The 24,733-nt window shown below is 39.9% G+C and overlaps 1 protein-coding gene across 1 annotated transcript in view; it reads right to left on the reverse strand.

Moving 5' to 3' along the window:
• The window catches only part of LOC149191566 (uncharacterized), a 38,531-nt gene extending 14,010 nt beyond the window's left edge, over positions 1 to 24,521 (reverse strand). Inside the window, exons 1-3 of the mRNA XM_089404337.1 lie at positions 24,455 to 24,521; positions 11,897 to 12,055; positions 11,280 to 11,388 (exon numbers count right to left, since the gene is read on the reverse strand). Of these exons, the coding sequence (XP_089260463.1) occupies positions 11,280 to 11,388; positions 11,897 to 12,025 (238 nt within the window). The 5' untranslated portion in view covers positions 12,026 to 12,055; positions 24,455 to 24,521. The remainder of the gene's footprint in view (positions 1 to 11,279; positions 11,389 to 11,896; positions 12,056 to 24,454) is intronic.
• Positions 24,522 to 24,733: the final 212 nt, after the last annotated feature.

The raw sequence follows: 24,733 nt of genomic DNA on the forward strand, positions 1-24,733 counted from the left end.
AAACCCCGTGACAGGAAAAATGTAGTCATGGGTGACCCATTAATAAGAATAGAAAAGAAAGGAGATGATATTAACGACGCTATCCAGGTTAGCCATTGCTCCGAAAAGCCAAAAGCTTCTAGTACCTGTAACAAATATGTCCAACTAATTCGATCATAAGCCTTGGACAAGTTGAGTTTGAGTAGCATATCTGAGTGTTTGGTGAGTCGTAGGGAGTGAATGGTTTCATACATAGTGATGATGCCATCAGTAATGAGATGTCGTTCAACAAAACATGTTTGTTCTTGTGACATCAAGCATGGAAGTAACGGTTTCAATCAACTTGCAATGATTTTTGAAATTATTTTATAAATAACATTACACAGTGCTATGGGGCGAAAACCACTGGCTTCTTGAGAGTGTCCTTGTTTTGGGATGAGGGTGAGAAAGGTGGCATTTGAGCAAGGAGAATTGACTGAGTTTATCGAGATTCTTCCACCATCTCACAAATCTTAGTGCCCAAGAAATCCCAACCAGCTTTGAAAAAATTGGAGGTTGAATTGTCTGGACCTGGGGCCTTGTTTGTCGGCAATTTTAAAACCACCATTTGTACTTCCTAAAATGTGATAGGCCTCATAAGGGCCACATTCTGGTCTTTATTGACCAATCTTGGAATATATGAGAGAATGGAGTTAACGACTGATTGTGTTGGAGTAGAATGATGTGTAAGAATACCTTGAAAATAACCTATCAATTCTTCCTCAATATCACGATGCGCAATTTTCCTATCTCCATCTTCCCCCAATGTAGAAAATATGCAATTGTTATTGCGTCTCTGAAACATGAAGTTATGGGAGAATTGAGAGTTCCTCTCCCCTTCCTTAAGAAATTGGATATGTGACCTCTACTTCCACAAGATTTCCTCTTGTTGTTTGCATTGCTCGAACTTATTAAGGGCACTTCCTCCGCAATAAGTTCAAGAGATTTGCCTTCTAGGATTATGCTTTGTTGAATAGATTGCATTTGGCCTTCCAACCTAAGCTTATCCTCAAAAATATTACAAAACTCTTTCTTATTCCAGATTTTAATTTTGGTTTTTAACGCTTTGAGCTTTAGTTGAAATGTAAGCATATTAGACTTACCTTAAACGTTAATCTCTTGCCACTAAAACTTAAGCTTCTCCACAAATCCAGGGTCTTTTAACCAAAAACTCTCAAAGCAAAAGGGGCGATTAAGAGGAGCCTCCTTCAAATCCAACTCCAGTCTATGGGGCCAGTGATCAGATCCCATGCATGGAAAAATCGTCGCTTCAACAAAAATATTTTATGCATAATTCCCTCAAATAGAAGAAAGTTGTCCAACCGTCTTGCTATTTTGTGCTTTCCCCCTCTTCGATTGTATCAAATGTGTAAGCCATGGATGGTCTGAATATCCACTAGACGTAGTTGCTCTATGTAATTGTCAAATAAGGCTGATACAGGATCTAGGCGATGCACTCCTCCTCTTTTCTCCTTCAATGATGTGATATGATTAAAATCTCTGCCAACCACCCGTAAGGAAACTCCAATCAGTTGCTTAATAGCCAAGAGTTGGTCTAGAAAGGAACCCCTGTCTGCTACCATGGAAGGGATATATACGGCCATGAGACAGCCAAGTTCTCTTGTCCCCATATATTGGAACCTCCCTGTCAAGATTCTAGGACAAGCCATCCAATCCTGAAAGACGACTTCATGCGAATTCCATTGAACTGCCAATCCCCCAGCAATTCCTTTCGCATCAAGAGCCATTTGTTTACATCCTTTCCAGCATTTATCTACAATTTGGGACAACTTGTCCCCCAAAATTTTTGTTTCCTGCAAAATGACAATCACAGGTTTTTCCGTTTTGATTCTTTCTTTAAGATATTGTTGCTTCCCTTTACTATTCAGTCCCCTTATGTTCCATGATAAAATCTTCATAGTGAAGGATTCGAGAGAGAGGGAAATACCTCTAGCAAAGTTGCTACTTCAAGGTTGTCGCCAATATTCTGGAGATCTTCCTTCCTAGGTCTTCGCCCTTTCTTCTTGAGCTCTTTCGTAGGGTCTTTAATGAGAATCTCCTTCCCTTTGTCTTTAAAGGCCTGAATGGAGTGTAGCCCGTGACCCTCTCCCAAGGTTTGGCGATGTTTTGTTTTCCAGTTAATGTAGGCTATAACATATTGTTCCCTGATCTCTTTTGTGAGTTCCCCCAAGTCCTGACGAGCCCACTCCTTCACTATAGACACCAAATATTGCTCCTCATTTGTAAGGTCCTTTGGATCCTGCGTCGTGTGTTGTATAACTTCCTTAATCCTCAGTAAATCAAAATAATTAAAAGCTCCTCGTGTTTCTCCTTCCTCCAACTTTCTTTTTTGAGATTGTTTGTCTAGCTCAAGTGACAATGACTTGTCCTGCATTGGCATATCTACAGGAAGTGGGGGTTCCTCCTCCACCAACTCCATTGCCTCCAAGGCAAAGAATGAATTTTTATCTTCCATTTGTTGTTGGATATGAATAGACTGACCCTTTTGTGACCTTCTTCTTATTGCAACCTTGGGAAATCCATCAAGGCTCTGTTCACTACCAGTCATTTGCTCCCTTCTTCGCATCGAACAATCTCTAAAGAGGTGACCATATTCATGACAATAACAACACGGAAGGATACATGTTCATAATCAATTGGTTGGTTCCAAATTTCTCCCTGATAATCTAGCTCTACAAATACTAGCAAAGGGTTGAGAAATGTTCATATAAACACACGGACGAGCATAAGACCTATTTTTCCCGCATCTATTAATGTCAGCGATCTTCACAAAATGCCCTACAACATCACATCAATCTAGTTGGTCCACAAACTATCAACTATGATGATGTATCCTTACGAGTTCACCTACAAACTATCGACTGTGATGATGCATCATTATAACTCCTTAGAAGATCAGCTGCTAGAACATTTGGGGGAGTTTCTTCCTTTTTTTAGGCGAAATTTAGATGAAAGTATTAAGTACCTTGGATTTGTTGTAAAGCCAAATAACTACAGGAAAGTACACTGGTACTGGTTAGTTGGCCAAATTGAGAAGAGACACTTTTACTGCACTCAATGGCTATCCACATCAAGCAATTAGATTTGATTAAAATGGTGTCAGAAGATATACTATTGTACTAGCATCTTTTAGTGCATGTCCCAAACGGTATCTTAGAGAAGATTAGGAAATTATGTTTCAACTTCCTCTAGAAAGGAAGTGAGTAATATAAAGGATTGCATTTGGCTAATCAGAGAAGGATTGCCCTCCCAAAACAGAGGGGAGAGTGGGGCTTGAAAGATGTACATCTTTTCAGAAAATCTCTTGCAGCAAAATCTCTTTGGAACATTTTAACTAAGCCTGGTCTTCGGAAAGAAATTCTCCTTGATAAATATAATGCTCTACATTCTATTACAGACTAGATAAGGAGGGCCAATAAGAATGTACAAGGGGTGACAAACAAGTGGAAAGCTCTTTCACTCTCCTTTCCCATTATAGGGCATTTCTTGGCTTGGAAGGTTGGCATGGGCTCGTACATAAGGCTCAGAGTTGATGCCATAATGGGTTGCGGCAATGAGGTTCTTCTAGAAGTGATGAATTTGTTTATTCAACAGCAAGGGTGATCTACTCTTTCCAAAATAGCAAATCTAGGATCAACTACCACGTGGAGACAAGGTTGGTTAAACGCTGAGCAGCTAGGACTACTTGAAGGTTGGAAACCAAGATGAGAGAGGCTGGTCCATTCCTAAGTCAATGCTCATGTTAGACTTAATACACCTAGGCATGTATTGATTTTCAGTGTATAACTAATCAGAGCGTTATTACAACGCACAAAATGCACATAAAGCCCTTGTTGAAGATCGAATGTTGAACCTCGTATGGTGGTGGAAGCCTTTATGGAAGTTAAAGGCTGCACCTAAAAGCATTATATTGATGTGGTTAATTCTCAATGGCAAGATATTGACCTGGGATGTACTTCAGAGGATCCACATGCATGGGTCGGGTTTATGTTACTTGTGCAAAGACAACAATGAAGATATTCAACACCTTTTCGTTCATTGTAGATTTACTGTGGCAGTGCAGGCTACTGTGGTAAAAGTTTATAGGATTCAAGGGATTTGAGGAAAAACGTGTAAATAGTTGTTTTCAAGATTGGTATGAAAGAGGCTATTTAAAGACTTACAGAGCTCTTCCTTTGACAACTGGACCATTTGGAGTACTCAAAACACGGCAACTTTTAAGGATAGATTTACTCCACTTGAGGTGGTGGCACTGAGAGCAAGGTTCCTTTACAGCTCCTTCTCTCTGAGGCCAAAAGTTGTCTGCATTCAGTAGCTAGGTCCTTTAGTGTTTGATCATAATTATCTGTTGGTGTCTTTTAACGAGGCTTGTCAAGGAAATGAGCACATATGTTGTCTGGGATTTGTGTTTTAAATTGATGATCCAAATTTACCTTTAAAGCAAACTTCGTGCCTGGAATGATTAATAAGGCTGAATTCTTATCCTTGCTTTATCTGTTAAATTTCACTAGCAAAGTCCCTGCCTTCAGTTCAGGTGATGAGGGATTCATCTTTGGTGATTAATTGGATGAGGGATTATATTCAGGTCCAAATAATCAATCTTGTGGCTCTTGCTCAACAGGTTAAGGAGATCTCTTCGATGTTCCTGTAAGTGAGTTATCAGCATATAGTGAGAAAGCACAACGTTATAGAAGATTCTTTATCCAAGGAAGGGCTGGCACTGCCAATAGGATCATATCAACTAACCTCCCATGAGGGATCCCCTAAATCTATGACATATGATCAATTAGATGATTTTATTGTGAGCTAATAATGCATTTCCTTTTGGAATGTTTGTAGTTTGATAGTTCTCTGAACTGTATGGAATTTGTTTTATGCGAATAGTGCAGATGCTCTTTCGGCAAGCCCTTTTAATAGCCTTTTTTGGAGGCCTAGCTCTTATGATTGCGCAGTTTGCACCTTCGGATTGTACTTTTTTTTCCAACTCGAATATAAAATACATTTATTATTTTGGGGAAAAAATAAAATAAGATAATGAATTTTTTAATCACTTTTTCAACTCATGTCCTTATTGGTTTACTCAAATTTCAACAAGTGTAGCCACACTTTGAAATTTGAGTAAATTTATAAGGACATCAGTCGAAAATATGATTAAAATGTTGAAATTTGATCGAAAGATTGAATTTCTAATCACGATAATTACTTGTGAAGATATTATTTTTCCATTGTTAGAATTTCTTTATCGTTCATCAAGCAATTATCAATATAAGTACAATAAAAATAAAGATCACTATGCACAAAAGACAAGAGACACTAGAAATTAGGCCAGAGGCCAGGGAAAAACCCACAAGGGGAAAACCTCCTTTCCTCACAGATTCTTCGTCAACAAGAGAAATCCAAGTCACATCTGACTAGAAGAATTTCCAAGTCAGCCCTCCACCAAATCTCAACATAAAGTCTGCCACAAGATAGTCTATAAGCCACAGAAGGTTGGTGCCTCAAATAGCTCACATATCATAGAATTCTGATCCTTAATTAACTTGCATCATCACAGAAAAGTGCCACAGGAAGCCCGAACTGTCACAGAGATAGTGCCACAGGGAGCTTGAATTATTTCAAAAGAATGTACCTTAGATTCCTACGCCACTTGAGTTACTCTTCAATAGATGATCACCGAATTTGTTGTCAAATGGTGGACAAATGGTGCTGATATATAGTTGTTTCTTCATCCAAAAAGGTGCCTCTAAGAGCAGAACCGACTTGATGGGTAGGAGGGCTGACTTGACAAATTGGAGGGACAAATGACACTTTTAAAAATTCAAATTTTACTTCTTTTACAAGGGTCACGAAGAACATGCCCTTTTACATTTTCTTTTGACCAAAACAAAGCATGAAGAACATGCTAGAAAATAATAATAATTTTTCTTCTTTTGTTTTACATAAAATTCATATTGATACAAGTACATCAACAATTATGAAGACTGAACCTAGTTACAATTTCAACATAAAAAGAGTTGTTTTCTTCCTTTCCCTGCAAAAATATTTACCCTTATGGTTGACATCATCATCATGAATGCTATCGTTTCTCCTGAAGTTGATTTTGATTGTACATTTTTTGTTTGAGACCCATTTTTTACCTCAATTCCACGGATGACATTTGTCATTTTTTTCTGAGAAATTCTCAATGAATGAATTGCCATAAAACTTCCCTCCTCGGCAAGAGGTAACATTGCAACTAGGAGAAGTATTTGGTGTATGTATGGGACTAAGGTGTAGATATACTTTTAAGAAGATCACCTTATTGGAGGTAGCCTCAACAATGATCACAAGGGATATTGGCTTTCTTGCAAATATTCTTTACATTGAAACGACCATTTGGTCCTAGAGTAAAACCCAAAAGGTAGCCTCAACAATGACCACAAAGGATAATGACTTTCTTGCAGATAGTATTTACATTGAAGCCACCTATTGGTCTTGGAGTAAGATCTAAAATTGATTTTGATTCGTTGAGAATGTATCTTCCTTGGACTCAAGGAAATAGGCTAACGACCCAAGGCCCAAAGGTGTTCAGTAGAACTTAAAGTTTGTGCCCTTACAAACCACTAGTGGGTTACTTTAGGTGGCATGGCTTTCTTTGAATAACAATGATGAGTCAGCACACATTCGCAGATAGGAGCCACTAATTGTTGACCTCATTGTGGGTTGACCATTGAGTTATGATAGGTTTGGCCACCTTCGAAAATGTTGCCATAAGACTTGAAATTGATATCACATGGCATCCCATTCAATCATCATGATGGCTTCATAAGGCATTAAACAGTGGTTGTAACTTGCGATTCATCATTGCATCCATTCCAAATAAGCTAAAGCACCAAAATTGGTATTAAGATATTATATATTATTTGTGGAATATTACACGTTCAAATAATTAAAATGACCATAAAAGGAGATCTCTTAGACTAAAGTGTTATAAGTATTGTCTAATTTAAGGAATCCTGGGATGGGAGAATCTTAATGGTTTGATTCTTAGATGTGTTAATGAGGACAAGTCCAAAATGCTCATGACATAATCACATCTAGGATTTTGTGGGGGGCGGTACATTGCTAGGATGACAATGCATAAAATTCCAAGAGCAAGATATTATTGGCCAACATTATTTGCAAATGTCCATCATTTTATTAGATCGTGTCAACCATGTTAGCATTTTGTAGGAAGCACATTTGATATCCCTACACCTTTGCAACCAATGTTTGTAGAGGCACTTTCCAACAATGGGGCCTAAAAAATATAAGTTCAAAGAAAATTCAAACAATAGTTTTAGCGGATTATTACAGCTACAAATTGTTTTAACAAGGAGGTTGAAGCCATTCCCACAAAGAAGGTAATTGAGATTTTAGAAGATAAGATAATCACCAGATTTGGGGTACTAGCAAAAATCACCACAAATAATACCCAAATTGTCAATTCAATGGATTTGTCAAACTTCTATGATGAATATGGCATTATCTTATCTCACTCATCAAACTATCACCCCCAATGAGATGACTTGGAAAAATGCAACAACAAGAATCTTATGACAACACTGAAAAAGGTTGCTAGAGATAATAGTAAGATTAAGCATGCTTTATGGGTAGATCATCCAATGTTATCGGAATTACCCCTCCCCCCTTGTTTCAGAAGGCGGATTTGCATCCTAGACAGATCGATCGGCGAACCTCAAGCAAAACCGCGGTTCCAAAAATTAGAATCACGGTTCTACCCTCTTTTTGGTTCCTGGGCTTTTGGAACCGTGACAGTTCCAAACCGCGGTTCTGCAAGCCTAAACCATGGTTCCGACACAGCTCCACAGGTCTAAACCGTGGTTCCACCACGGTTCCAAAAACCAATCACATGGTTCCGCAGAGCTTTTCCTATTTCGGAATTTTTGAACTATTATATGAGGAACTATGCTTCCCGAACATGGCCAAGGTGCCCCCTTGATGCTCCCTATTGTCATCCTTTTACTTAAATTTTTAACATTACCATGAAATGACTCAGGATGTTTAAGAGTGGTTCCAACCTCATTAAACTTATATGGACAAAATAGAATTTCATATCCCATTCAAAATTGAGCAGACTTGTCACCCACAAAACCCACCAGCAACTTCAAAAATTAATCTCCCTTTAGGCAACTCAGATTTCGATGATTCTCAATGCCTTGGATTCGATGGCTTGAAGCAAAACTCCTTGGGCATGGTATGAGAGGATTGATAGTTGTCAGATGAAGCTGAGATTCACTAAGAGTGAAGCCGATCCAAACCATTGTTTGAAGGTTGTGGATGATAGACCTCTCATACCAGCACCTTGTGAGGACGACCTATTTCTGACAGGTGCAGACCCTCTCATTTGCAAAAGTAAGAGGGAGTTAGATTTCGGATGTGGAATGATAAATTACAAGCTTGTGACTACCTCGAGGATCTTAACTTTCAGAAGTTATATGGTAGCGATGTCGGACCAGATTTGGGAAATGTTTCATAAACTAATTCACGTTGATGTTCTTGGTGAACTTCCGTCCGGACATATGTTTTCTAGTTAGCATGGTGAGCTCATATTTGGTTGAGCCTCACTGGATTGGTGCCAAGAATCTTTTGAGATATCTTCGGGGCACAATCTCTCATGGATTGAGATACACTGTCGGAAACCTGAAACTGCATGATTATTCGAATGCTGACTAAGCAGGCAATGTGGATGATCACTAGAGCACTTCTCAGTGTTGGTTCTCTTTGGATTCTACTTTGATATCATGGATGAGCAGGAAGCAGAAGTCAGTTACTATAAGCACCGCCAAGACCGAATACATAGCTACGAGTATGATCTCGTGTGAAGCTGCATGGTTGCAAAAGCTCTTAAGTGAGTTGTTTGTACACATGATGAATACCACTGTGATTCTCTGTGACAACTAGAGGGGGGATTCGATTATTAAGGAATCCCGTATTCGATGATTGCTCCAGCAGATAGACATCAGATACGGCCTTATCTGCGATATGGTAAGTCGATGAGCGAGGAGGCTCCATTGCATTGAGACTGATGTACAGGTGGCAGACATTTTGTCAAAACCCCGGGGAAAGGTCAAACCTGTGACTTTCCCGAACGACTTGGAGTTGTTGAGAGGCCTTCTTATAAGGGTCCTACATGTTGCATGCATTGAGCTCTGGGAGCTCTTGGGGGCTTGGGCTACTTACTGGACCAACATACGACCACAGGGCGACTTACCGTCCCCTAGTGGTGCGCTATGAACAGGATGATTAGTTCTTTTGTGGGTCGGGATGATTAGTTCTCCCGTGGCAACTGTGGAACAGGATGATTAGTTCTCCTGTGGGCCAGGATGATTTGTTCTTCGTGGCGACTATGGAACAGGATGATTAGTTCTCCTGTGGGCCAGGATGATTTGTTCTCCGTGGCGACTGTGGAACAGGATGACTAGTTCTCCTGTGGACCAGGATGATTAGTTATCCGTGGCATCCACTGACAGGATGATTCGTTCTCCTGTGGACATGATGCTTAGTTCTCCTGTCAAGGCATCCTACCCATGCAGTCTGGGACTCATGCGAAGTACCTCTCATCTGATCAATGAGCAGGAAAATGAGGATAGGGATCATAGTAGTACTTACTGGAGCAACATACGACCACAGGGCGACCTACCGTCCCCTAGTGGTGCGCTATGAACAGGATGATTAGTTCTTTTGTGGGTCGGGATGATTAGTTCTCCCGTGGCAACTGTGGAACAGGATGATTAGTTCTCCTATGGGTCAGGATGATTTGTTCTTCGTGGCGACTATGGAACAGGATGATTAGTTCTCCTGTGGGCCAGGATGATTTGTTCTCCATGGCAACTGTGGAACAAGATGACTAGTTCTCCTGTGGACCAGGATGATTAGTTATCCGTGGCATCCACTGACAGGATGATTCGTTCTCCTGTGGACAGGATGCTTAGTTCTCCTGTCAAGGCATCCTACCCATGCAGTCTGGGACTCATGGGAAGTACCTCTTATCTGATCAATGAGCAGGGAAATGAGGATAGGGATCATAGTAGTACTATCGATGGATGCATCGTTGTATCTACTGCACTCCCTATGCTAGGATGACCTCCATTGATCTGGGATCAATGAAACTGATCTGGGATCAGTATGAGTGGTTTGAGACACTCTCTTGTGACAATGATCTGGGATCAGTATCAGTGGTTTGAGACACTCTCTTGTGATATTGATCCGGGATCAATAAAACTGACTTCGAGTCAATAAGAGTGATGTGAAACACTCTCTTCAGATGAAACTGACTTTGGGTCAGTAGAGAATGCTATGAGACAGTCTCGATCAATTCTTCTTCTTCATGGTTCAGCAGAGCAGAGCAAAGCTCAGTAGATCAAAGCAGAGCAGAGCAGAGGAATGCAGGGCACTGTTGGCAGAGATACTACAGTCGGACATATGGATCAATGGATGGAGTTCTCCCTAGTTGAGAGGGAGTGTTAAAATTGGCAACTAGGGCCAAACTCCATGTGGGTCATCTTTTGATCAAGGGTTTCCCCACATTGGGGTTTGTCCCTGGTTAGCGCCACATCTTGTGTCCTCTTGTCTTGGCTTGTCTTCTGCGATTTATGTTTATGTTCTATCGGCAGTTTACATTAATGCTGATGTGATTGCTAATCTGGAAAAGATATGGAGCTAACTGTGAAAATTGAAATACATTGCTCTAAGCATAGAACATACCTAGCATTAACAAAAACCCCAAGCTTGGGTTTCAAGCCCACAAGGCCACTTGTGGAGCTACTTCCTCCAAACCCTCGATCCTCAAGGCTTGGAGTACCTCCCAAGCTACAAAAATCAACATGTCTGCGGATCCCTCTATCCCATGGAATTCTAGTGGATCTCCAAGTTATCCTAAATCCTTGTTCCCCTTTAAAATACTTAAGCTAAATATATAATCTCTATCCCTGAAAATTCCAGGGGACCTCCAAGCCATTCTCAATCTTTGTTCCTCCATAATATACTTTGCAAAATAAATACAATTATATAATGGCGTAACATAAAGCAATGTCTGATACCCACATTTAAACAACCCCAAACAACTATGAACTCAATGATGACACAGAAAGCCCTAATAAAAATCGCACTGGATAACTTTCCTAGAAACAAAGTTGAGTAAAGCGATATTGTAATTTGTAATTAATAATACCCCTTCTAGCCAAGAGTTAAGTACAAACCATGAGTAACACATAGAACATTCTCTCGTGGAAATTTATCTGCCAGTGCTTGAATCGCTTTTGAGTATCTCTCGTGTGCTTTTTCAGTTTTCTCTGGCCAATGGGGCAGCTGCATGCAACCATATAAATGACAAAAAGCAAACCTCAGAAGTTCTGTATGATACCCATTAATGCCATTTGAAAGAATTTAGATAGAAAAAAGTTTCTCCAAATTGCCCAGAGAAGGAAACGTAAAAGACAACTGCCAAGATGCCACACAATAAAATCACATATCAGAAAATTGGCTGCCAAGTCAACTGTTCACATAAGTTTCTCCAGAATTCTTGTTCTTCAATTATCATTTTAACTACATAGTAAACACTTTAATATAAACTACACAGTAAACTCCTTAATACAAGTAAATTCCTTAATACAAGCAGATACACAGTAAATCCCCCAAGATGAACAAAAAACAGCATGAAAGCAAGGTGTAACTTCACTACAGACCTTCAGATGTCCACTAAGAACTATAAAATTAAAAAACACAAGGAGATTAATAATGCAAACATTGAAAACAAATAAGGCATATAATTTCAATAAAATGCTTTATCAGAGTAAAAATGGAATGCAAAACAAACCTCTGACCATACAGGCTCTACAGAATGGTCCACCATTCCAGCTGGTAAAATAGCTTCCAGTTCAGAACGGTCAATTGTCCAGCTAATGTCTGGTGAAGAAGGCGGGGTTCTTATCGCAATGTAATTCATTACCTCACACAAACCATATTCTATTGACACCTGTATAGAATGGACATATAAGTAACAAGAACAGTTAGTAGTATTCAAAGGGTTTACAGTTTAAAAGAATTGTTTTCCTTTTCCTTTAACGTGTTGAAGTGACCAGACCCTTGTTAACTCCAAATAACACTGCTCAAAGGTATAAATTTTAAAATGGTCAAAAGTAAATACGTAAGCAAAAACTATCAATATACCCATTTAAGTCCAACATGTGTAAAAGGTTAAATTCATTCCACACCAATTGTTCACATGCAGCTTCAGCCCTGGGTGATTAACAATGCCTTCAGTTATTAATCAAGCACTTGGAGACACTGACTAGGAATACTATTAACAAGAAAATCTGGATGTAATGCATCAGTTATTGCAAACTTGGTACTCTTTTGTCCACAAGCAGATACAAATTTGCAAGATGTGAAGATCCACGTATATATACATACATCATAAATAATGTATCATCATCTCATCAGGAAAAGGAAATATGAAAAAACAGGAACTTGATGTTATTCACCTTGGAGAGCACCCCTGGGGGCACATCAAATATGGATGTCTGGCTCATCCGTGAAAGAAAATGTGATAAAAGTAAAAACCTATCACTATATTGGCAAATGAAGACAGTAAGGACCCACTAACATTGCTAGGTCACAAACCTCCTATAATAAAGCCGAATACTATGTTAAGCACCTAGCCCCTCTCTTCTTCGCTATATGTTACTCCTACACACTGATGAGGTATACAAGACACCATTGTATTTCAGAGCCCTTGCTACCACACCAATGAGTATCATTTCACTCTATTGACAGAATCACAACAAATAGCTTTATGGGATATCATTTCAATCTGGTAGCTGATGCAGGAGCATCTTACTAGTCAAATACATGATTGAGCTTCATAGGTCAAACGATTCTACCAAAGGAAGTTGGTTTCCTCAATTTTTATTTAAATTGTAATATTTAGTATTTTATAAGCTGTAATATCTCTAGAAGGTATCTCTATGGTTAGGAGGTTTTGATGATTATCAATTAGTTTGCCATGTAATAGAACCAATGTTGCATGACTCGTACTTATATAAGACTTGTCTGGCTATTGACTCAGCGACTTGTGTAAGAATCGGGAACAACCCGTATAAGACTTGGCAAATAAAAAAAAAAGATATGGTAAATTTTAAGCACAAAAAAGAAACTAATGACATTTCCAATCCTTATAAGCTAAAAACCACAATATATGCAATAATTCATAACATCATCTCATAGCTACGATAGTACAACATAACATATTCGATTTTTTGTAAGCAAAAAATTTAGATAGTGAACAAGAAAAGAAATCATGATTCCATAATCAAAATAAAAAATGGCGGCAAGTTCAAAATTCAAATACATCTGTCATAAATGATAAGTCATAGTCTCATATAAATTTTGAGTCTCATGCATGACTACGCCTACAATAAGCTCATGAGGAGCTAGTGCCAACATCGGAAGGTTGAAGCAACTAAGGCAAGTGTATTTGGAGTTTCTGTTAGAGATGGCAAACTAGAGAGATCCCCAGTTTCTTCATCAAGCCAACTCAAATCAGGGGACACCTCCTCCACAACCCAATCAGATTCTAAATCAATACTATCCAACAAAATTGGATCTAGATCCTTTGGCTGCAGTTGTTTTGTGAGCATTTGAAAGTTGTAATAGATGAAAACCAACTTCTCCAACCTCTCATGCTCCAACCTATTTCTCTTCTTGTTGTGGATGTGCTCAAATACCGACCAATTGCACTCACAAGCAGAAGCAATGCAGAGTTGACTCAGAATAGGGCTTGTGTGTGGCAGAGAAACTCAACCATAGGACCTCAAGGCTCAGACTCAAAAAAAATTGAAACAAAAAAAAAATTCAAATGAAAACAAAAAAAAAAATTGGAACAAACAATCAAACTTTATGAAGCCTACCTAGTTGTGATGAAGCCTCCTTTAGCCTCCTGCAAGAGCGAGCTGCTTCACTGTGCAATGGAGTCACTCAACTCCTTCAGTCAAGACTCAACACTCAGTGAATGAGAATTAGAAATAAGTCAAATGACAAGTGAATGAGAAAGGAGAGGGAGGGAGGTGTAATAAAGCATTTCCCTCCATTTTCCCTTTCCCTCCACTGGATCTTAAAATAATAAATAAATGAAATTTGTTGAAGGAAGTCCACATTGGGTCCAGGAACAGGTCTTATCTAGGTTTGTGTGAGTCTGATATGAGTCCTATGCAAGTCCACGAGTCAGCGCAGGTCATATGCGAGTTAGCGCAAGTAAGGGTCTTATGTGCGGGTTCTATGCTCAGACCCGTTTTGGCATATGACTCGTCCAGACCCACAATTCTTGAAGGGACTTATAAGGTTCATGCTTCACTAAATAGAACAACTAGCTAAATTAGGGGAATTGTTAGATAAATTAAGAAGCGATTGCTTTTGTTGGTATTTAGAGTGTTTTATGTATGATTTTTCAATGTAATCAAAGGAGAGTGTGTGAGATAGGAGAGATCACAATGTTTTAAAGAGATCCATGGAGATCAAGAGGGTGCCAACGCAAAGAACACTTCAAGTTCCCGTCGACTAACAGAGCTCTCGTGTCGGTAATATTTTCATCAACAAACATACATTTCATAGACATATGATTATTTATTGTCAAGGTTCCAACTCATGGTTCCATATCGGGCCATCACGGTTTCGTTGATATTTCCTTTGTATTTCAATTTTGGTGATATCCAATATATTGATAACGACTATTGTTAACTAACAAAAGCCCAAGACAAAAACCTTACTGTTAAGTGTTGAAGTTTCTAAGTCTACCAGTTAGAAACCCTCCATGCACTTCACTGATTTATTCCTACTTACTTGTTTTGTTACTTAAGAAGTTATTTACAATGTAAATAATAAAAATAAACACTAGTGCATGCTCAACATATTACAGATCATCAACTGAAGGAAATAGAAACAAGCACACAAAATGACACTGTTATTTTTCGACTAATGTCCCCGAAAAAACCCAATGCGGGAAAACCAGTGCAGCTATCTAAGGGCTTTCTTATTAAGCAATTTCATAGTACAATCTGTGTGCCAAATCCGGCTTACCCAACAGAGAATTTCCTTGGCAGTAGTACCTCTCAATCTGAGAGAAATGTCCCAACTGAAACCCCGGATAAACCTTCCGGCAGCTCCTCAGCTCCAATCTGCCCTAGAAACCCCAGCCACTGCCTTTCTGGACTACATCAGCCTCTCTCTACCCAACGCTGGCCCTGTGTCACCCTGAATGGGCCTGCGTCAGCCTCAGGAGGCCCTGCGTTAGCCTTCTGGCCCTCTGCGTCAGCTACGCTGGCCTCTCTAAAGCATTGCGCAGCTCCTAGCTGCCCCTGCGTCAACCCTGGCTACTACTGCGTCACTCTCTCTGGCTCCTGCACTAATCTCCTGGCACTATCTCTGCCTCTCTATCTCTCTGTACTCACTGCCCCTCAGCTGCAACTCCGATCACTGATTCTATCTCTCTTAGCAAACCCTGCTCTAGAGAATAGAATGATTGATCATCTGGTGTACTCTCCAAGTGACCCTCAAACCTCCTCTTATATTTTTCTCGTTGACATATCAACAGCTAAGATTAAGTCCCTAATCAACGGTCAAGATTAAGTCCCTAATCAACAGCTAAGGTTAGATCTAGCTTGATCCATGTCTTTTGGACCATTCTAACATAGTTTTATATTAATCCACAATAATATTTTAATTTTCCTAAGTTTAGACTTAGGAACTCCATTAAAAATATTAATTATTTTAATATCTCCCAAATTGTTTAGAATCTGCCCAAACCCTATCTGCGTATTGGAGATCTCATGTGCCCCAAACTCTCCACCAAATTTCGTGGCTAGAGCACATCCGATGTTACCCCAAATCAGTATCACCCTGATCATCTGGCATCGATCCCTGTGCTGATGCTAGGCCTGTTGCCCATCATCCTCTGCACTGTTGCATCCTTGAGTATCACCTTGATCATCTGGCATCGGTCCCTGTGCTAATGCTAGGCCTGTTGCCCATCATCCTCTACACTGCTACCCATCGCTTTGCCACTACCACTACTGCATCCATATTGCAACTCCCTCTGCATCCGTGATGTTGCCCATGGCTCTACCACTGCCACTGCTGCATCTGCACTGCATCTCCTCTCATCATGTTGCATCGTGTTGCCCACTGCTGCACTGCAACTCAATTACTGAGAAGTAAGTAATTGATCTCCCAATTCTGACCTCTCTGTTGGGCTAGAGACCCTTCTAATGCTGAAGCTCCCTCTACCGCTGACAAGTGCTCCCTCTCTGACTTCTGTGCTGCTGCAACAACTCCCTGCATCTCGCACCATTGTACACCTCTCCGTGCCATCCTGGATTGGTGCAACACTCCTGTGCCTCTCGCATTGCTGCAACCTGCTAGCCTCGCGCTGTATCGAGATTCCTGCACTGTAGCTCTCTCTGCTGCTCCATCCGCATCCATCTCTACCCACATTGTCCAGTCCTGTTACTCCTCTTCGGGGCTCCCGTAGCATGGTCTAATCCAAGAGGTTAGGTACCTCGAGGATCCTGCCCCTCATCGCCTGTAGTCCATCTGACTACAGCTCGATGTCTCCCTACTTCCGCTCAAGTGGTGCGTGTGCACTCATGGCACAGTCATTGTCTGTCTCCACTTCCTTCTCTGCCCTTGTTGGCGCTACCTTAGTCTCGAAAGACTCTCCCTTACTCTTCTTCCTTGGACATTGGGTCGCATAATGACCCAGCTCCCCACAGTGGAAGCACTTGATCTTGGAGAGATCCTTCTTGTTCCGCTTTTCTTGCTTTCCCTCAAGATGCTAGGGAAACATCTTCCTCCTCCTTTTCGACTCAGATCCCCTTACTGTTGCTTCCCGCCTTTGTTTTTCGTCTAATCTCTTCTTGGCGAAGAGCCGCCCATATCTCATCCCAAGGTGGAAGTGTCCCTCTGCCCAGTTTACTCTGGACAAATACCTCCCAGTCTTCTGAGACTGCATTCAGGGATGTCCTCACCATCAATTCTTGATCCGGCGTAGCTTCTATGGAAGTCAACTGAACTCAGATCTCATTCCGTCCTCCGAGGAATGTGTCAATTGGTTCTTCCTTCTTCATCTGATATGACCTCACCTGATTTTCTACTAACATTCTTCTCTGCATAGAAGTATGTTGGTACAATTTCTTTAGGGCCTCCCACATCTCACTTGTCATTTCCTTCTCGGCAATGTGTGGTACTACATGGTCCTTGACCCCGTCAAGGATGATGCTCTTAGCCCTCGCCACTGCCTCCTCGTACTTGTCGTTCTCAGCTGGGTCGACTGGGATAGCTATCGTCTTCAAGGCGAAGTGCGTGACACGATTTCTGTCAAGTACGGATAAGATTCTAGCCTTCCAGACTGCGAAGTTTGACGCTCCGTCCAGTCTATCGTGGTCTCTTACTTTGTGTAGTGTCGTGATGCTCTTCTACTTCCCTCCTGGAAGTTCTCGATGTGACTCCCTCTGAGTCTCGATTTCCCTCCTAGAAATCCTTCTGCCGATGTCGAGATGCCCCCTACTCTGATCATATGTGCAACTGCACCACTGATCCGGATTTCTCGGCTAGAAACCCTCGGTAGCAACTCCCTCCTCTTAGCCTCGCCCTGTCAGGTATTGTTCTGACTACAATACCTCACCAACTCCACTCTGCAACTTTCCCACAGCCTCCTAAACCCCAACAACCTCAAGGTGAGAGCTCCTAGGCTCTGCGCAATCCCAGCACCAGCAACCCGACCTCCTCATCCAACTGCGTCAACCCTACTAACCTCTACGTGGCTCTGCATGAGTCTCCCTTTGCCTCCCTTGGCCTCTGCGCTGCCTCTTCCTAGCTTCATCCTTGATGACACAAGCACTACGTCATCCTTCCCTTGTTGTTCTGCTAGAAACAGCTTTTGTCACTCAGGACAGTTGTTTTTTGCTGCTATTACTCCGCTCGGCTAATGTCCTCAGTTCTTCTGTGATCTGCAACCACCCTCTGATACCATGTTGAAGTTTCTAAGTCTACTAGTTAGAAACCCTCCATGCACTTTATTGATTTATTCCTACCTACTTGTTTGGTTACTTAACAAGTTATTTACAATGTAAAAACTGAAAATAAACACTAGTGCATGCTCAACATATTACAAATCATCAACTGAAGGAAATAGAAACAAGCACACAAATGACACCATTATTTTTTACCAATGTCCCCGGAAAAACCAAATGCGGGAAAACCGGTGCAGCGATCTGAGGGTTTTCTTATTAAGCAATTTCAGAGTACAATCTGGGTGCCAAATCCGGCTTACCCAACAAAGAATTTCCTTGGCAGTAGTACCTCTCATTCTGAGAGAAATGTCCTGACTGAAACCCCGGATAAACCTTCCGGCAGCTCCTTAGCTCCAATCTGCCCCAGAAACCCCAGCGACTACCTTTCTGGACTGCGTCAGCCTCTCCCTGCCCAGCGCTGGCCCTGCCTCAGCGTTTTGGGCCTCTGCGTCAGCTACGCTAGCCTCTCTGAAGCACTGTGCAACTCCTGACTGTGCTTGCGTGAGCCCTAGTTGCTACTCCGTCACTCTCTCTGGCTCCTGCGCTGATCTCCCAACACTATCTCTGCCTCTCTATCTCTCTGTACTCACTACCCCTCAGCTGCAACTCTGATCATTGATTCTATCTCTCTTAGCAAACCCCGCTCTAAATAATAGAATGACTGATCATCTGGTGTACTCTCCAAGTGACCCTCAAGCCTCCTCTTATACTTTTCTCCTTGACATATAAACGACCGAGATTAAGTCCCTAATTAACCGCTAAGATTAGATCTGGCTTGATCCATGTCTTTTGGACCATTCTAACACAGCTTTATATTAATCCACATTAATATTTTAATTTCCCTAAGTTTAGACTTAGGAACTTCGTTAAAAATATTAATTATTTTAATATCTCCCAAACTGTTTAGAAACTGCCCAAACCCTTTCTGGGTATTGGAGATCTCATGTGCCCCAACCTCTCCACCAAATTTCGCAGCTAGAGCACATCCGATGCTACCCCAAATCAACATTAAGTAACATTTCATCTACCATACTAGAGTTCCATTTTTTTTGTTCGCCAATATAGCGTGACCCTGATATTTCCATATCGGTTGACCACTAATAGCCCGACATGTTGACCCTCCAATAGCTTATGTCAGTCGATATAAATAAAATAAAATAAAAAGTTGTTTTATAAAGACCCTTGGTTCATCAATATGCCAATATGTGTTGGCGTTTGGGCATAGTGTGTGGTCCTACACAATGTTGGGTACAACACCTAGTGCTAAGATTTTAAGAAAAACTTGGTGTTTTCACATGGATTTAGTGTAAGTGTCGATAGTGGGAAGTTAAGCGCTCGTTAGCACGAAGCGGGACTTAAGCCTCAATTGCCAACTCGTTGTAGAACAAAGAGAGATCTAACATTTTGAAGTTGGAAATTGTCAATAAGTGTGGACATTAGCCTAGATCTGCCATCAGTTTGGTATCAATGAAGGCGTGCTCTTTAAAGATGACGAAAAGGCACATAGGCAGAGAGGAGCAGGAATAGGTCGAGGGAGGCTTGTACCAAATGTAGTGTTGCTAGATGAGATGAGGCACATCCAAATGAGTTTGGATACCATTGAGATTTCTTAGAGGAGAGGAACTAACACAGGAGATGTCTCTGAAAAAGAAGAAGAAACTTTTTATGAAGAAAGAGGAGGTGAGGAAACAATGAATGAAAGAATGTTGAGAATGATTTCCAGAGTAAATGCCAAACCTAAGATGGAGGTACCCATGTGTAAGGGTAATTTAAATGATGACAAGTTGATCAAGTGAATTAATGCTATGGACAATTACTTTGATTATGAAGATGTGGATGAAAAAAAAAGAGTGAAGTATGCAATGACAAAGTTGAGAGGTCATGCATCCCTATGGTGGGATGAACTGCAAGCAAACAGAAAGAAGAGAGGCAAGTACAAGACCAAGAGTTGGGACAAAATGGTTATTAAATTTAAAGGTAAGCTCACGCCTAAGGACTACCATTTGAATCTTTTAAGCAATTTCAAAATCTTAGACAAAAAATTATGTTAGTAAACGAGTATACTAGGGAATTTTATAAATTAAACATTAGAGTTGGTCATAGAGAAGAAGACGTTAAAAAGGTTGTTAGGTATATCAACGGATTGAGTATGAAATTCAAAATGAGATCGGTATCTTGTCCCCAAGAATAGCAAAATATGCCTATCAAGTTGCTTTAAAGGCCAAAGAGATGATAGTTAGAAAACAAATTCAAAAGAGCAGAGGAAGGAGTCTTGCAAGAGAAAAAGGACAACATAGTAGCAAAGAAATATTTCAATTCCCAAGAGAGGAAGGGGGAAGCTCAATTCAATCAAGTCAATCACCAAGAGGAGGTGAATTTGGAGGGATAAAGTAACCTTCAAGAGGCAAAGGCAGAGGCAAAGTGAGACTATCAATTTAAATGTTATAAATGTGGTATGTCTGGACATATATGTTAGAAAATCAGAAAGAAAGTTAAGATTTTCTTGATCTTGATAATTAACTGTGATTTTCTTATTATTACGATTCTTTATATCTTCTTTCTTTAGTTCATCAAGCAATTACCAAAAGCAACAGCACATAAGACAATAGACACCAAATGTAGGCACATGCCAAGGCAAAAACCCCCTCAAGGGGAAAACCCAGTCAAGATAATTCTTCCTTTCAATAGTATTCTTTGAGACTCTTCACCCGAGACCAAGACCAAACCTTCCCTCCACACCAAGTTAGCCTTCTAGAATTTTGACATCTTTCCAGCAACTTCGAATATGCAACAACTTATGATAACTGGCAGCTTCCGGCAAAAGTGAAACTTGGGGGACTTCGATCTCCCAATCCAGGACACGAAACAAAGAGAGAGAGGCACCAAAATTTCAATTTTCCTTGTCTCCTTAGACTTCCCCAAACTCGCATTCACTTCAACTTCCCGGCAACAAACTTCGCACCTTTTCCCAGCTACAAGAGAACTTTGCACTTATGCCCAGCAACAAGAGATTTTCGCACTTCTTCCCAGCTACAAGAGAATTTGAACTTGTGTGAGAATGGTGCTCCAAATGAATTTGATGAGCTTCCTTTTATAGGCTTCTTGTGGGGTCGAATAGGGTCCTAAGGCCGACTTGATCTTCTCTTAGGCCGACATGGTGTGGAGTTTACATGAATCATATTTGACTCAATACTTACCCTTTTTACGAGATTCAAAAGCCCAAGAATGGTCTCTTTAAATGTACAATAACTCTATAGACTCGGAATAAATCCTAGAAGTCCTCAATGGGGACTTTGACCTTAAACATGTTGACCCAAGCATGAAACCCATGCTTTAATATGTCACAATAATAATAATAATAATTCTTTTCTTTATTCTTTTGACAAGTACATTACATAATGACTCAAATACATTATTGAACATCGAACATAGTTACATTTTCTAACACTCTCTCTTAGTTAGGGAGGTATTCATAATGTACATATACAATGAAAGATCATGAAACCCATGCTTTAATAAGTTACAATAATAATAATAATAATAATTCTTTTCTTTATTCTTTTGACAAGTACATTACATAATGACTCAAATACATTATTGAACACCGAACATAGTTACATTTTCTAACACTCCCTCTTAGCTAAGAAGGTATTCATAATGTACATATACATGAAAGATCTCAAGCTATATGAACCATGAAGAACTTTAGGCACCGCAATGCCATGGAATAGATTCCTGACCAGGGCAATCTATCCAAACAATCACTCAATCGTTTAGGCATCGCAATGCCATGGACTAGATTCCTGACCAAGGCAATCTATCCAAGTGGGACTGAGATGAACTCAAGCTTTCAACCCCTTTAGGTATCCCTCAAGCTTACTTGCTAATCATCACCCCAAAAATTCCAGGGGTGTATCCAAAACAGAGCTCAATAACCAACACCATCTTTCCATCTTCGGGACTCAGACATCAACAAAAATTGTCAGCCAGATGTCTTCCTAGACAATGCTTCACTCACAAAGCCTCAATACCCCTTGATCCAGCATATCAAGAATGACCAATCTCTCCCAGTCAACTTGATTGGTAACCAGCATGCTATCAAAACCTTCGAGAGATTCACTTGTACAAACACAACCTCAATTAATAATATACTTTCACATGTACATAATCAAATACAAACCTCCGGCGTCTTTCAAACAACTTGATGTTGCTTCTCAACTTTCCATAGTAGGACTATCAACCGAATCTTTGACAGAAGACTCCTCAGTCATATGTTTTCCTTCCTACATCCCATGCAGCAAGATATCCTCCGAAATTCATTGTTCAATTAACACCAAGCTATGCCCTCCCTCTCAACCAAGAAGCACCTCTTTATCCGGACTCCCTCTTAATCTTAGAGAGATCTCTTCTATTCATGCTTCTTCCGGGAGTTTAGCTTCTTCTTTTTCGACATCGAAGAATCTTTCACGGCTTCCAACCATTTCATCAGAGTTATCATCAACCTCATCATGCTTATCACATCAACATGCATCTTCACCAAGTTGAGGATTGTGTACCTGCACAATTTAAATAGCTAGTACAACCAAATCTATAGAAGCATGATGTTATAGCCATATCAGAATCACGGAAGCATTTCAACTTTATACATATCATATATACAAACTCAGTTACAAACAACTAACAAGAGACATATACTCTTCAACATCTTGCTAGGGACTTTTATCACACACCCTAGACTACTTCAGAACACTTCTCATTCCATCTAGGGTTTCAATGTTTCTTCCAAAGGTATGACATACCTTCCTTCAACATATAGTAAACCTTAGAAACAACTCACACAAATATAGATCTACAAAGCGTCTAACAACCTTTCAAAATAAATATTAGACTTCTCACTAGGGATTCAGACATATCCTCGATTCCATACAAAAGAATCAATCAAAGTCAATCACAGCTTAGTCATTAACCTGACTAGCTTCCACTAGGGTTAGTTCCAACCCCCATATTTTGAATAAACCATCAATCAGTCACTAACATGACCAACATGACCAGCTACCACTAGGGTCAGTTGCAAACCCTAGATTTCTGATCAATCATCAATCATCGAAACCATCCAAGAGTCATATTTCACACATCTCAAATTATCATATAGTCAACATTCATCAGAGATTTCTACTTCAACTAAGGTTTAACTCCAAAACCCTAGAATTCCATTTTCACAATTTCAACAATCTTACACAAATCTCAAATCATCATATTTCAGAGATTTTACTTTGACTAAGGTTTAACTCCAAAACCCTAGAATTCCATTTCCACAATTTCAACAATCATTAAATACATAGATCTCAGATTGTTACATTTCACACTAGACAATGTTACTACTAGGATTTAACTACAAAACCATAGATTTCATTTTCAACAATTATTTAATAGACTTCAGATTGGTATATCACACATACTAAACAATTTTAACTTCACTAGGGATTAGCTACAAAACCCTAGATTTCCAAATATCATCATCCTAGAATTTCAGACAAGGATTTCCATTGAATCCTAAGACTTGAGACCATTAATGACTAGGTCAACACACACATATCTAGGAATTCATAATCATTCATAAGTATATCATATGTCCAACAATATTAATACATCTGACCTAGACCAAGCCAGGGTTTCAACCAAAAGGACATATCCATACATGCCTAGAATTCATCATCATGCAAAGACATTTCATATCATGTGTTAGACAAACCCAACTTCACAGACAATATCGAATAAGAGTTAGACACACAACCATCTTGATCACACTAGGGTTTGATCAGACAAACACACACATACCAAGGAAATCATTTCTAAGACAATATAAGGGTCTTGCTCACATATTCCAACAAACCCTAATGAGCTAGGGTTCCAATGTCGAGACTCGAAACATAGCAAACCCAACAATCACTAAATCTTCAAAGGTTCGGAACTTTAGACCTTATCATTCAATCCTAACAAGTTAGGCTTTCCCGATCATACCAAAGTCCCAAACATGGCATCATCAATAAAAACTTCAAACATCATTTCACAATATCCCTAATCAGTTTTAAGGTTTCAGACATTCACATTAGCATACTCTTCAGTTAGGGTTTTCCATAACCTGTCTAGGGTTCTACATAGTCAATCAAAAATATGAGTGGGGTGGGTAGATTTATCAAGAGATGAATCACCCAAACAAGAATCAATAAGATTCAATACAGCTAGTCATAATAAACTAGTAATAGATCATCAAATGAATAATCCTTTCAAATGATGTATTTAAAGCATACCTTTGTTTCTTGACTAACCTTGTCTTGAGAGATTCTCCTTCTTGCAGATGTTTTCCTAATCAAGACAATAGAGGGAGAAAGGTGATTAGTATTTAATATAATCAAAACTAAATGAGTACATGAACCCAAAACTGAAAAGACATGAGATACTTATCTTTGGGAGTTGTTGGGGGCTCCCTCCAAAGCTTGAGGGATACCTACAAACTTATAAAAACAACAAAAATGTCTTTTCCAAAATATGTCAAAAAACTAAAAATTCTAAAACATATAAAACAAGAT

The sequence above is a fragment of the Pinus tabuliformis genome, chromosome 2_2, assembly GCF_031772625.1.
Source record: "Pinus tabuliformis cultivar Carrire ecotype Pingquan chromosome 2_2, CPIR1, whole genome shotgun sequence".
In the NCBI taxonomy this organism is placed as follows: Eukaryota; Viridiplantae; Streptophyta; class Pinopsida; order Pinales; family Pinaceae; genus Pinus; species Pinus tabuliformis.